The sequence below is a fragment of the Pygocentrus nattereri genome, chromosome 21, assembly GCF_015220715.1.
Source record: "Pygocentrus nattereri isolate fPygNat1 chromosome 21, fPygNat1.pri, whole genome shotgun sequence".
NCBI lineage: Eukaryota > Metazoa > Chordata > Actinopteri > Characiformes > Serrasalmidae > Pygocentrus > Pygocentrus nattereri.
In genome coordinates, this window is record NC_051231.1 from 33,072,549 (window position 1) to 33,085,048 (window position 12,500).

Here is a 12,500-nt window from a genome sequence, read left to right on the forward strand (position 1 = left end):
TTCTTCCTCTTTTTCCTCTTCTTTTTCAGATTTTTGTCCACTAACTCATCCTGCAGGTTTCGGGATATCGACACTGTTCCAGCTCCGGGATGTTCAGTCTGACCGGGAATGGTGAGCCTGTATACAGGTTTTTGATTGGTTCACCACATTGATACGGTTTTTGTGTAATTATTGGTAAATGGTGATTTTATTTCCCCATGTAAATGAATGAGGTGCAGAAGTTTGTGCACCCTGCTTATGTTAAGATTTTATTAGTCCATTAATGACACCCTGTTAACCATGTGAAATTTCTTAGCAACCACCTGGGTTAACATAGCAGCCACCTATCAGACACATAGCAACCACCTAGCAACTACTTAGCAACCACCTGGGCTACCATACCAGCCACCTATCAGACACCTAGCAACCAACTAGCAACTACTTAGCAACCACCTGGGCTACCATAGCAGACACCTAGCAACTACTTAGCAACCACATAGCAGCCACCTATCAGACACCTAGCAACCACCTAGGCTACCATAGCAGACACCTTGCAACTTCTTAGCACCCACCTGGGCTACCATAGCAACCACCTATCAGACACCTAGTAACTACTTAGCAGCCACCTAGGATACCATTGCAACCACCTAGCAATACCCTAATAACGACCTCGGATACAATAACAACCACCTAGCAACAACCTAGTAACCGTATAGAATATCAAAGCAACCACCCAGGATACCATTGCAACCACTTAGCATCACCTTTGTAATCACCTGGGATACGAAAGCAACCACTTAGCAAACACCTTAGCAACTACATAGGATACCATAGTAACCACATAGGCTACCATAGCAGCCACCTATCAGACACCTGGCAACCAGCCAGGACACCATAGCAACTACTTAGCAACACCTTAATAACCACCTGGAATACAATAGCAACCACTTAGCAACACCTTAGCAACCACCTGAGATACTATAGCTGCCATCTAAAAAACATGGTAACCAAATGGAAACAACAACCATCTTGAAACTGATTCTGCATTTTCTTTGGCACTTTTCTAGTTATTATTATTATTATTATTATTGAGGTTGTTGTTGTTATTATTAACAAAATGTGGGCCTAAATGAGTCATTACATGTTGTGCTCTTTGCAGTTTGACTCGTGTTCATGTCGGTGATGCTGAGAGCGGCTCTGTGGCTCTGTGAAGGATTATAGTGGTCAGATTAGGCCTGAATTCTGCTGTAATCTTCCAGAGTCGCAGTCTAATTTAATCCCTGTGTCTGTCAGAATAAAACAGATGTTGACGCATCGGATGGACAGTGGAAACGTTTTCCTCCTCTGAGTGAAGCAGGAGAGCCGAGAGGAAAGCAGCGTTCCTGTGAATCGCTGGCTGGATAAGAGTGACTGGCCTGACCTTTGACCTCAGTGTCATCATCATCTTTGACTCCTCAGACTTCTAAACATGCAGGTACGACAGGAACAGTCCCAGGCACTTCAGGGCTGCCTGGGAATGGTGGAGCTGTGGAGCCCTGCTGAGATTTGGTGAAAGGCTAATGTGGCTAACAGGTAATGGAAGCTTGGAGCAACAATGAGCATGATGCTAGCTGCATGTCCAACTCAAGTTTTGTCGTAGCTTCTAAACTGTAGCCACTGCAGTTGCTAATAGGTCGGTGGGTTGTGGTGGTCCCCCATCTGAACTGGTCCACCGGGAGCCCTCTGAGACACACAAAGCTCCACCACATCTTTTCAAACTGCCACTAGCCCAATGTCAGTGGAGCTCAACATACTTAAATGAGAATGCTAACTGCTAATTCTTTCATGTCAGCTAACAGTCAGCTACCAGCTACACTGGTTAGCATTGTGAAGAGTGAGGGGAAAAGGCAGGACCATCCCACCCTCCCAGAGAGTGAGAAGACAATTACGACTTTCACTTACGGATGGCTGTGGCATCGCCTGGTATTGAATTTGAGATGTCTTAGTGATAGGGCTAGTGCTAACATTGCTAATAAATCCTTAATTTTGGCCACAAGATTATCAGGCATAACATTCTGACCACCTCCTCGTTTCTACAGTTACAGACTGTAGTCCATCTGTTTCTCTGATACTCTGTTACCCTGTTCTTCAGTGGTCAGCACCCCCATGGACCCTCACAGAGCAGGTACTGTTTGGGTGGACAGATGGACTACAGTCTGTAACTGTAGAACTACAAAGTGCAGCTATACAGTAAGTGGAGCTGATAAAGTGGACAGTGATATGGTCATAATGTTACACCTGATCTGTATATGTGTATAATGTATATGTATGTATAATGTATATGTATATAATATATATGTGAGTGTATCCCTGCTCTGTGTGTGTGTGTCAGACACAGAATGGCGAAGTGGGAGCTGATTGAACTGAAGGATTTGACCCCCAATGATGGCATTGAGTTGGCGCCCCCTGGTGGACCCGCCGCAGTACTGCAGGCACGGGTGGAGAAGGTTCCGGAGCGACTCCAGCAGCCCTTTGCGGTGCGACTGGTGGGTGATTCCGTGAGTTTGGAGGACGTGCGGTGGGTCACCGGGAGACGAGGAGAGGGACACGACTTCCAGCCGTGCAGCTACACCCAGCTGACCTGGTGTGACCTGTGTGGAGAGTTTATCTGGGGACTGTACAAACAGAGCCTGCGCTGCGCCAGTGAGTCGCACACCGTCTTATTCTTTAATCTAGCCATCACGGTTCTCCCCCCACATTACCCCCGAGGACGCGTTCACACTGGGCAGATTCAGGTCAAGTCTGGTCTGAATGGTCAGTGAGGTTCTTTGGAACAAATGAGAGCCCTGTAATACAAAACGGGGCAGACCGAGATTCTCGCCCCACACTCTTCTTCATAGAACCATGAACACTCAAAGAACCATTTACATGATTAAAGGGTTCTTTGCATGGTGAAGTGGTTCTTCAGACGGATGGAGAATGTGCTGTAGATGGTTCTATGTAGAGCTTTTTTTGAAAAATCGATACAATGCCAAGCCGGCAACAATAGAAGAATATAGAACCCTTTTTGGTGCTATATAGAACCCTTTTCAAAAAGCTTTATAGAACCAAATAAAACACAATTCCCGTACATTTGAAGAATGCCGATCATGCCAAGGGTTCTTTGAGTGTTCTTGGTTTTCATTTTCTTTACTAAAGAACTATTGAAGAACCATCTTTTTAAGTGTTTGCTCCCACGTTATTTTATATATGGACCATTCTACAGTCTCACAATACATAATTACAAAACTATTATATATATATATATAAATATATATATATATAGGTTAAAATATATATGTTCTGATCTAATCCCAAGACATTAATAGAGGTAGTAATAAACTAATAATATAGAAAATCATCATTTATAGGGTACTTTCTGTTGGGAGGTGTCTGTCCCAAACCCTAACCCCTAAATTTACACTTGTGAAAATAATACTTTTATATTTCATTCAATATTTTATTTAAAGATCTTTTTCAATTTCTTTGAAAGATTTAGATTTATTATGAATTTTATTTTTATTAAAAAAAAAAAAAAGCTGTTTCACGTTTTCATCTCACTAACCATACACACTTTTAGTCTGTGGGTGGGGCCTTATTTTAGCCACGCCCCTGTATTTTACAGCAGGGAGTGATGCTGCATCTCTCAGGTGTAGAGCTGCTTAGTGCCTGACCACCGATAGGGGGCCTTCCACGCTGACCTGAGGCTCATATACAGAGAAGCTGTTTAAACCTCATAAGAGATGTTACACACTTTAACAGGACGGTTCTATATAGAACCACTGCATGCTTAAATGGGTCTTTGCATGGTGAAATTGTTCTCCAGCTTGATGGAGAACATGTTGTAAATTTAAAATTGGTTCTCCACAGCACCAGAAAGGTTGTGCTATAATAGGAGGACCCTTTTGGTGCTAGATACACATTTAAAAATTATGTTTCTTTAATCTAAGGTAAAGAAAATGGTTCTGTATAGAACCAATAATACTCAAAGAACCCTTTGCATGATTGAAGGGTCCTTTGCATCGTGAAAGGGCTCTTCAGATTGATGGAGAAAATGCTGTAGATGGTTCTTTATAGCACCAAAAAGGGTTTTGTTGTTACAATGTCAAGCTTGTTATAACAGAAGAACCCTTTTTGGTACTATATAGAACCACTTATAGCACATCCGTTGAGTGTTTATAGTTCAATATAGAACCTTTTTTTTTTTTACTAAAGAACCCTTGAACCACCATTAACTGTGTAATGTAAATACTCTGTGTTTTTATGTCCAGGAAGGGAATCTTTGTTTTTTTCCTGGACAAACAACCAACATCCATGACGGTCCAGACAAATGCTGGACGGGTGGGAGCTCTGTCTGTAGCTCAAGACCTTAAACTTCAGATCCCAAGCCTGTCTTGGCTGATCCACCACAGTGTTCTGGTGTAAATGAGATTTTTACCCCAAGCTATCACCATAAGACAGCACTCTTGTGGTGTTCACTGCTTTTCGCTGCTCAGAGTTCCCCCTCCTCTCATGAAAGGCTTGATCATTAGTAAAAGGTGGTGTTGAGGCAGAGCAGCCACAGCCTCCGCTTCTCTCAGCTTCCTCTGAAATGCACCACATACGGTTTATGTGTTTTCAGATTTGAGTGAAAAGGCAGGAGGCCTGGGAGAAGCCTGATAAGAGTGTGTGTGTGTGTGTGTGCGTGCGTATGTGTGTGTGCGTGCATATGTGTGTGTGTGTGTGTGTGTGTGTGCATGTGTGTGTGCGTGTGAGAGTTAGTGCATGTTTGTGTGCGCATGTGTTTGTGTTTGTGCGCATGTGGGTGTGTGCACGTGTCTGTGTGCGTGTGTTTATGTGTGTGAGTTTGTGTGTGTGTGTGTGTGCGCGTGTTTGTGTGTGTGTGCGTGTGTGTGTGTATGTGTGGGTGTGTGTGTGCGCGTGTCTGTGTGTGCGTGTGTTTATGTGTGTGTGCGTGTGTGTGTGTGTGCATGTGAGAGTTTGTGTGTGTGTGTGTGTGTGCGTGCGTATGTGTGTGTGCGTGCATATGTGTGTGTGTGTGTGTGTGTGTGTGCATGTGTGTGTGCGTGTGAGAGTTAGTGCATGTTTGTGTGCGCATGTGTTTGTGTTTGTGCGCATGTGGGTGTGTGCACGTGTCTGTGTGCGTGTGTTTATGTGTGTGAGTTTGTGTGTGTGTGTGTGTGCGCGTGTTTGTGTGTGTGTGCGTGTGTGTGTGTATGTGTGGGTGTGTGTGTGCGCGTGTCTGTGTGTGCGTGTGTTTATGTGTGTGTGCGTGTGTGTGTGTGTGCATGTGAGAGTTTGTGTGTGTGTGTTTGTGTGCGCGTGCGTGTGTGTATGTGCGTGTGAGAGTTTGTGTGTGTGTGTTTGTGTGCGCGTGCGTGTGTGTATGTGCGTGTAAGAGTTTGTGTGTGTGTGTTTGTGTGCGCGTGCGTGTGTGTGTGCGTGTGTGTGTGTGCGTGTGCATGTGAGAGTTTGTGTGTGCGTGTGAGTTTGTGTGTGTGTATATGTGTGTGCGTGCGTGTTTGTGTGTGTGTGTGTGAGAGTTTGTGTGTGTGTGTTTGTGTGCGTGTGCATGTGTGTGTGTGTGTGTGTGTGCGTGTGCGTGTGCATGTGTGTGTGTGTGTGAGAGTTTGTGTGTGTGTGTTTGTGTGCGCATGCGTGTGTGTGTGTGTGTGTGTGTGTGCGTGTGCATGTGTGTGTGTGTGTGAGTTTGTGTGTGTGTGTATGTGTGTGTGTGTGAGAGTTTGTGTGTGTGTGTTTGTGTGCGCGCGCGTGTGTGTGTGCGTGTGTGCGTGTGCATGTGTGTGTGTGTTCAATCACGTTAAACATGCACAGCGGCCACAGATAACGTGCTCTGAGGAAGCTCAGGCCAATAGGAAGGGGATGTTTATATAGATAGCATATGCGATACAGCTGCCAGCAAACGTGCAGGAGACTTTCAGCTTTAACCCAAGACAACAGTCCGATTCCGGCTGTAATCGTTAGACATCCAGAATATCTGGAGGAAAATATTCCCTTATGTTTTGTTTCTGGTCCACATTTGGGCCCAATCCCATTCCCCCCTCACCCCGACCGCTGAGCCCTTAGCCCTGTGTTTTGAGCTTTCACGTCTAGGGTTAGGGTGTGCAGATTCTTGTTGAGATAGAGGGGTGGGGTGAAGTGTTGGGGCTACATGACCCTCCAAACGGAGGCTTCATTTTATCTTAGTTTAGTGTTGTTTCTGTGGATTTTGGTCCTTCATCTACATAACAAGCATAAAAATCACTAATAACATGCTAAGGTCTCGGTAGCTAGCTCGCTGACCTTCCCGTTCCACCTTAAATAGTCCAGCAGTTCTGAGGCCAGAAGTGCCAGAGTGTAACTGCTGCTCCATTTTAGGCACAGTAACAAAAACATAAAACTACATAAATATCGTAAAGGAAATGTAGGATATGGGATGCTTTAAATTAAGGGAAATAAAATGCAATGATGTCATAATGCGCTGCCGTCCAATCAGCTACTTGTTACTAGGGGTGGGTCAATATGACGATATTTTCTCGTTATCATGGTAAATGATGTCACGGTATGCTTTTCTGAGCATATTGTGGATCCTGTACTTAAGAACACTGACTAAATACATATTTCATCACGAAGTGAGCATAAATAAGCCTGTTTAATTGGATTTAGTGCAGCACCGTTTGTAAAACATTGAATTAAAATAGTTGTAGTTGAATTTTTTATTGTCATTGTTGAAGTTATTATTGTAATATTTTATATCTGGTACTACAGGTTCTATTTTGTTAGTTTAAACTTAAAATGAATTCTCAGAAAAATGAAAATATCATGATGCACATGGTGTATTGTGAAAATGTGTTAGGATCATGATGTATTGCTTTTGCCATATCGCCCACGTCTTCTTGTTACGAAGTAGTATTAGAAGTACTCACTGTACTCTATGCTCAGAAAAGGAGCAGCACATATAGTAGTAATGTTAACATACACTCAGTTTCTGGTGTATGAAATCGAGGGTGAACAAAAGCAGGATGTCGCTTCAGAGAGTCTAATGTTGGTGCCTGAGGCCTGAAGAGATAAAGTGGGTTAGACATCAACAGACTACAAATGAATTAATCATCCAGTCAAGCGAGCCAAAAGTTTAAAGGAGATTTCCACTCGTTACTCGAAGTGGTTGCTATGTGGTGGTGATAGGAACCAGACGTCCCCCTCTAAAAGCTCCCTCTAAGCTGAAGGAAGTTGCATGAAATGGTTATGAATACATGACGACTGAGACACTGTTTTAAAATCATTTGACCACATTCACAGTGGAGTGATACATGCAGGGTGCTGTGAGGCAAAATAGTCCCCAAAGGACTCTTATTATTTCAGATTTTTCACATTTTTCCATCATCAACATTCCATATAAAGCTCAGAAGATTCATGTAGGTTCTCTGGTGGTTCTGGAGGGTTAATAAAATGTCTATATCTGTGTTGTAGTCATGGCGACGTCTGGTTCCTATCACCACCACTGTAAAGACATCTGATCCATTTCACACCAAACCGCTCCGAATGACCTTGTTTGGGTCTCAAAATGTACGGGATGCCTCTTTATTTGTCCACTAGATGTAGTAAAATAGTGAACTCTTTCTGACCCACACTCGATTATGCAGTTTACCAGAGCAAGTTTAGGGGACTATCGAACGCTAGAGGGCGCCAGAGAGTCTTCAGTGAATAAAATGAATGGTGATAAATGGCTAAAAATGGTAAATATGTTTATAGAAATTTATGGGAGAACTTTAACCGTTAACTTCAGACTCCAAACGTTATAAACTATGTTTGAGGTAAAGAGGAATTTGTGTAGCTTTAGTAACTGTTCTCCAAGCATCATTAGTGGAGAGGATTGATTACTCAAACAAAAGACGTGATCAGATGAGGACAACAAGCCAAATGCTGAAGTCAGCTAATGCTAGATACCTCAGATTGGCTCCACACTCCTCAAAAAGATGGTTCTCCACAGGTTCTTTAGTAAAGAAAATGGTTCTATTTAAAACCATGAACACTCAAAGAAGCCTTTGCCTGATTAAATGGTTCTTGCATGGTGAAAGGGTTCTTCAGACTGATGGAGAATGCGCTACAGAGGGCTCTATACAGCACCTTTTTCGAAAAAGGTTCTATATAGTACCAACAAGAGTTCTTCTGTTGTTACAAGCTTGATATCGTTACTAGAACCCTTTTTGCTGCTATATAGACGTCTTTTCAAAAAACTCTAAATAGAAACCTAAGTAACGTATCTTCCATCAATCTGAAGAACCCTTTCATGATGAGAGGAACCATTAAATCATACAGATGGTTCTTTGAGTGTTCATGCCTCATGCTAAAAGGTTTGAGCTACACACATAAAAGGTTTTCCCTAGGGTTCCCAAGTAAAGAAAATGGTTCTATATAGAACCATGAACACTCGAACCCTTTGCATGATTAAGCTGTTCTTTGCATCGTGAAAGGGTTCTTCAGATCGATGGAGGATGGATCTACATATAACCTTTTTGAAAAAGGCTTTAGATAGCACCAACAAGGGTTCTTCTATTGTTACAAGGTAGATATCGTTACAATAGAAGAACCCTTTTTTGGTGCTGTATAGAAGTCTTTTCAAAAAGTATATAGAACCATAAGTAACACATTTGTCTGAAGAACCCTTTAATGATGCAAAGAAGCATTTAGTCATTCAGAGGGTTCTTTGCATGTTCAAGATTCTATATAGAGCCATGTTCTTTAATAAAGAACCCTGGAAGAACCATCTTTTTAAAGTGTGTACACTAATGCTAGCTTGGTTGTATTTATGTGTGTATATGGTTGGTCATATAGTGTATAGTGGTGTAGTGTAGTGGGAAACACCTCTGCCTTTTACGCTGTAGACTGGGGTTCAGTGCCCCGCCTGGGTAACCACTCTACTCTATACTAATAAGAGTCCTTGGGCAAGACTCCTAACATCACCTTCACCTCCCTGTGTAAAATGATCAAATTGTAAGTCGCTCTGGATAAGAGCGTCAGCCAAATGCCGTAAATGTAATTGTATATGTATTTATGGTTATGGCTTAGTGGCTATGCTAGCAGTCGGGGTTGGTTAACAACCACAGTGATTCAACTGGTCATGCATGCTGGGTATAGTAGTTCTAGAGCATTGATTTTAGGCCAGACTGCATGTTGAGGACGAGATGAGGCCTGATTTGAGGCCTGATTGCTGAGACTCCTCTCACATTGAGACAGGTTGTTTGTTTGTCCAGACTGCAGGTACACCTGTCACCTCCGCTGTCAGCCGTTTATCCAACTGGACTGCAGTTCACACCCTGAAGCTACAGCTGGACAGCTGGATTACTGCGAGGACATCGAGACGGACACTAACATAGTAAGTCAGAATTCCTCCGAAGCAGCATTTTCCAAACCTGCTCCGGCAGAATCCACGTCTGAAGTCCGGACGTTTTGTGACTGAGACTGACGACAATTTTAAGGTGCCGGAAATTCTGATAAACGATATAATTTTGTGTTTATGCTCCAGGTTTTGATCTTCTCCTCCAATTGTTTAGTTAAACAGTGCTTTACTGACTGAAATGATTATCGCCTCAGTTTTCCACCTCAGTGGAAAGTCAGTGAGCCAAGTTTTCAGTTTAGCACTGGAGCTTTGAGGCTAACATTGCTAATAAACTCTAGAAGCCAATAGACACCCAAATCTTTTCTGTTAATCACCGAAAAATACACTCAAATACACCCGACTCTGACCCTAAACTCTGACCTGAAAAACCAGCCTTATACCTATGAGAGTCGTCTCCAAATCCCCCTGCTTTAAGTATTAAAAAGTAAAATTTGTTATTATAAAGTTATTACACTTTATACAACACTCAGTTCCAGCCACGCGAGCTGATTGGTTGAGAGGCGTCTAACTGTGCTGTTATTTCACCAGAACGTCACGGCTTTTTCACAAACACTGTATCACTCCGATGAGACGCTGTTGCTAAGCAACAACTTTGACAGCCATAGGACACGCTCAAGCCATTTGAACGTTTTTACTTCTGACTTTGCCACAAACAGAAAACGGAAACTGTTAAGACCACATCTGACCGACAGCCGATTCGGTCCGACTAGACGACACTAAATTCCCAAACTGTCGTCACCACTAAGCAGCTTTTCAGTCGGCAGCTGTGACAGAAGAACAGCTGAACAACCTGGAATCAGCCAGAAATGAACCCAACACCATTCGCCAAACTAAACGGGCTGTAAGAAGCTTTACAGACCGGCTGGAACAAAACAACATTAATACTGATCTTTAAAAAAAGACCACACTGAGCTGAACCTGATATTGGCTCAGTTTTCTGGCTCAGTCTGATTTGGTCCGACTCTGAAGATCAGACACGTCTGGCGAATGGTGTTGGGTTAATTTCTTGCTGATTCCAGGTTGTTCAGCTGTTCTTCTGTCTCAGCTGCCGACTGAAAAGCTGCTCAGTGGTGACGACAGTTTGGGAATTTAGTGTAAGGAGCTGGAGAACGAACTGCCGGCTGAGCAGCGAGTGGGCGGAGCTCGTTACTCTGACGTAGCAACGAGCTGCTCGTTAAGGAGCTGTAATTAGGAGGAAGGAACTGAACATTAAAACATATTAAACGCCGCGTTCACGGCCAGTTTATTCATTTCTTACTGTATTTATTTAACTGCTGTATTAAAGCAGTAGAGCACTCGAGGAGGGAGTTATTGCTATAACATCAAATTTCTCAGGAGCACTTTCCCTCTTGGGTTCTATTGCTTAATCGTATGTTATTACCAGTGATAGAACCATGGCTTACTTGAGCTAGGCGTTCATTTTGGGCCATAAATGTCGGTCAACAATTAAAAACAATTCTACAACAATACTAATTATGTAAGCATCCCTATGGGACTTTTGCAGTACACTGGCGCTAAGCTAACAGCCATGCATATAATCGTTTTTTGACCGTTCTAGATTAAACACAGACTTTTGGAGCTTGTAAAATTTTATTTGAAGCTTGTAACAGACATTAATGCATATCTGAGTTTGTATGTATCAGATTCATAGTGACTCTTTCAGTAAAGAGTGACATAGAGCTGCCGCCACTGTCTATCATTCCTAACAACTAACCGGAACCTGTTGAGACTACAGATACATATCTAGAACTTCCAGAAGGGCTAGAGTGATGCTATTTTATTAGTTCCATTGTAAATCAGTGTGAACCATTTAATTTCACGAACCATTTAATCACGCAAAGGGTTCTTTGCGTGTTCATGGTTCTATATAGAACCATTTTCTTTACTATAGAACCCTTGCAGAGCCATATGAAAGTGTGTCTAATGTTAGTGTGGTTGTATTTATATATGTATGTGTACTCTGTACATATGCTGTTCTTAGTCGCTTCATAATTATGTTGGTACTTAATCCACTGTGTGAGGCCTTCAGTCCAGCTCCTGAAGTCCTGACCAATGGGAGAGCAGCTGGGCTGAATCTACCTAGAAAGCACAGAGAGAACAATCCTATTTGGACCATCTTCTGTAGGCCATTTCAACATTTTAACCCTTTTGTTTCCAACAAAAACGATGACATAGGAGTTTAAATACAGCAATCATGAAGATACTATTAAATAAAAATTAACTATAAATTACAGGTTTATTTATTTATTTCACCATGTGTTCTATAAAGGCCTCAAAGGCCCTGCAGGATCCCACAGTTACTAGTGTTCGATTCATGCTATTGTAATGAAGAACTTAATCTGCTGTTCATGTGCAGTCACAGTTTCCAGCTTTTTGTGCCCTTTTTTTGCCAGATTAGTCAATCACACACACACACACACACACACACACACACACACAGATATATATATAGATATATATATATCTAATTATTTATTATAATGGCTTCTAATCCAAAATCAATTGTCACCTTCAAACCGATGCATTTTTACCCCACTAGTAGACGTTTGTGTGTCTGAATATTTTAGGGTGAAACGTCCAACATGTAATTAAACCCGTCCAGCAGTGTCAGATGGAGGGGGCGGAGTCAGTTGACCCCCCTCACCCCAAACGTCTCTGTTTACGACGTGCTGGATTTACAGCAGCGCTGATGAGGAAGAGCGAAAGGCAACCTGACAATAAAGCAGCTGTTCAGTTTTCTTTCACAGTCAGAAACCGGAACAGATCCAAATCATCACTTCTCATTTCAGGGACTGATGGATTTCTGTCCCGCACGTTTAGACTGCCCCTTCATTCATTCTGAATACTGAGTCCACCCAAATAGAGAATTATCACTTTATAAAGCCCATAAACCGTCTTACAGTATATTCCGTGTTTTTCTCTGAGCTCCACTCACAGTCGTACGCAAACGTTTCAAGGCCTCCTGGTCAAATTCTCTGTTTGTGTTGATGGTCTGGGTGTGAGCAGTCAGTTGGCTGACCGGGAGGATTTCGATAGCATTTTTAATAAAGCAAATTCAAAGTCATATTGTGTATTAATGTAAAAGTCTGTGGGGTCCTGCATT

At 42.5% G+C, this 12,500-nt stretch overlaps 1 protein-coding gene across 4 annotated transcripts in view; it reads left to right on the top strand.

The window, feature by feature from the left end:
• The window catches only part of rassf1 (Ras association domain family member 1), a 22,301-nt gene that overhangs the window by 1,845 nt on the left and 7,956 nt on the right, over window positions 1–12,500 (top strand). For 2 of the 4 annotated variants that reach the window (XM_017724821.2, XM_037532054.1), the window contains exons 2-5: window positions 30–111; window positions 1,273–1,453; window positions 2,351–2,661; window positions 9,252–9,373. In XM_017724821.2, the coding sequence (XP_017580310.1) occupies window positions 2,358–2,661; window positions 9,252–9,373 (426 nt within the window). In that variant the 5' untranslated portion in view covers window positions 30–111; window positions 1,273–1,453; window positions 2,351–2,357. Of the gene's footprint in view, window positions 1–29; window positions 112–1,272; window positions 1,454–1,532; window positions 1,552–1,810; window positions 1,942–2,350; window positions 2,662–9,251; window positions 9,374–12,500 lie in introns of those variants that run through there. The other 2 variants (XM_017724822.2, XM_017724823.2) reach the window with 2 other exon arrangements.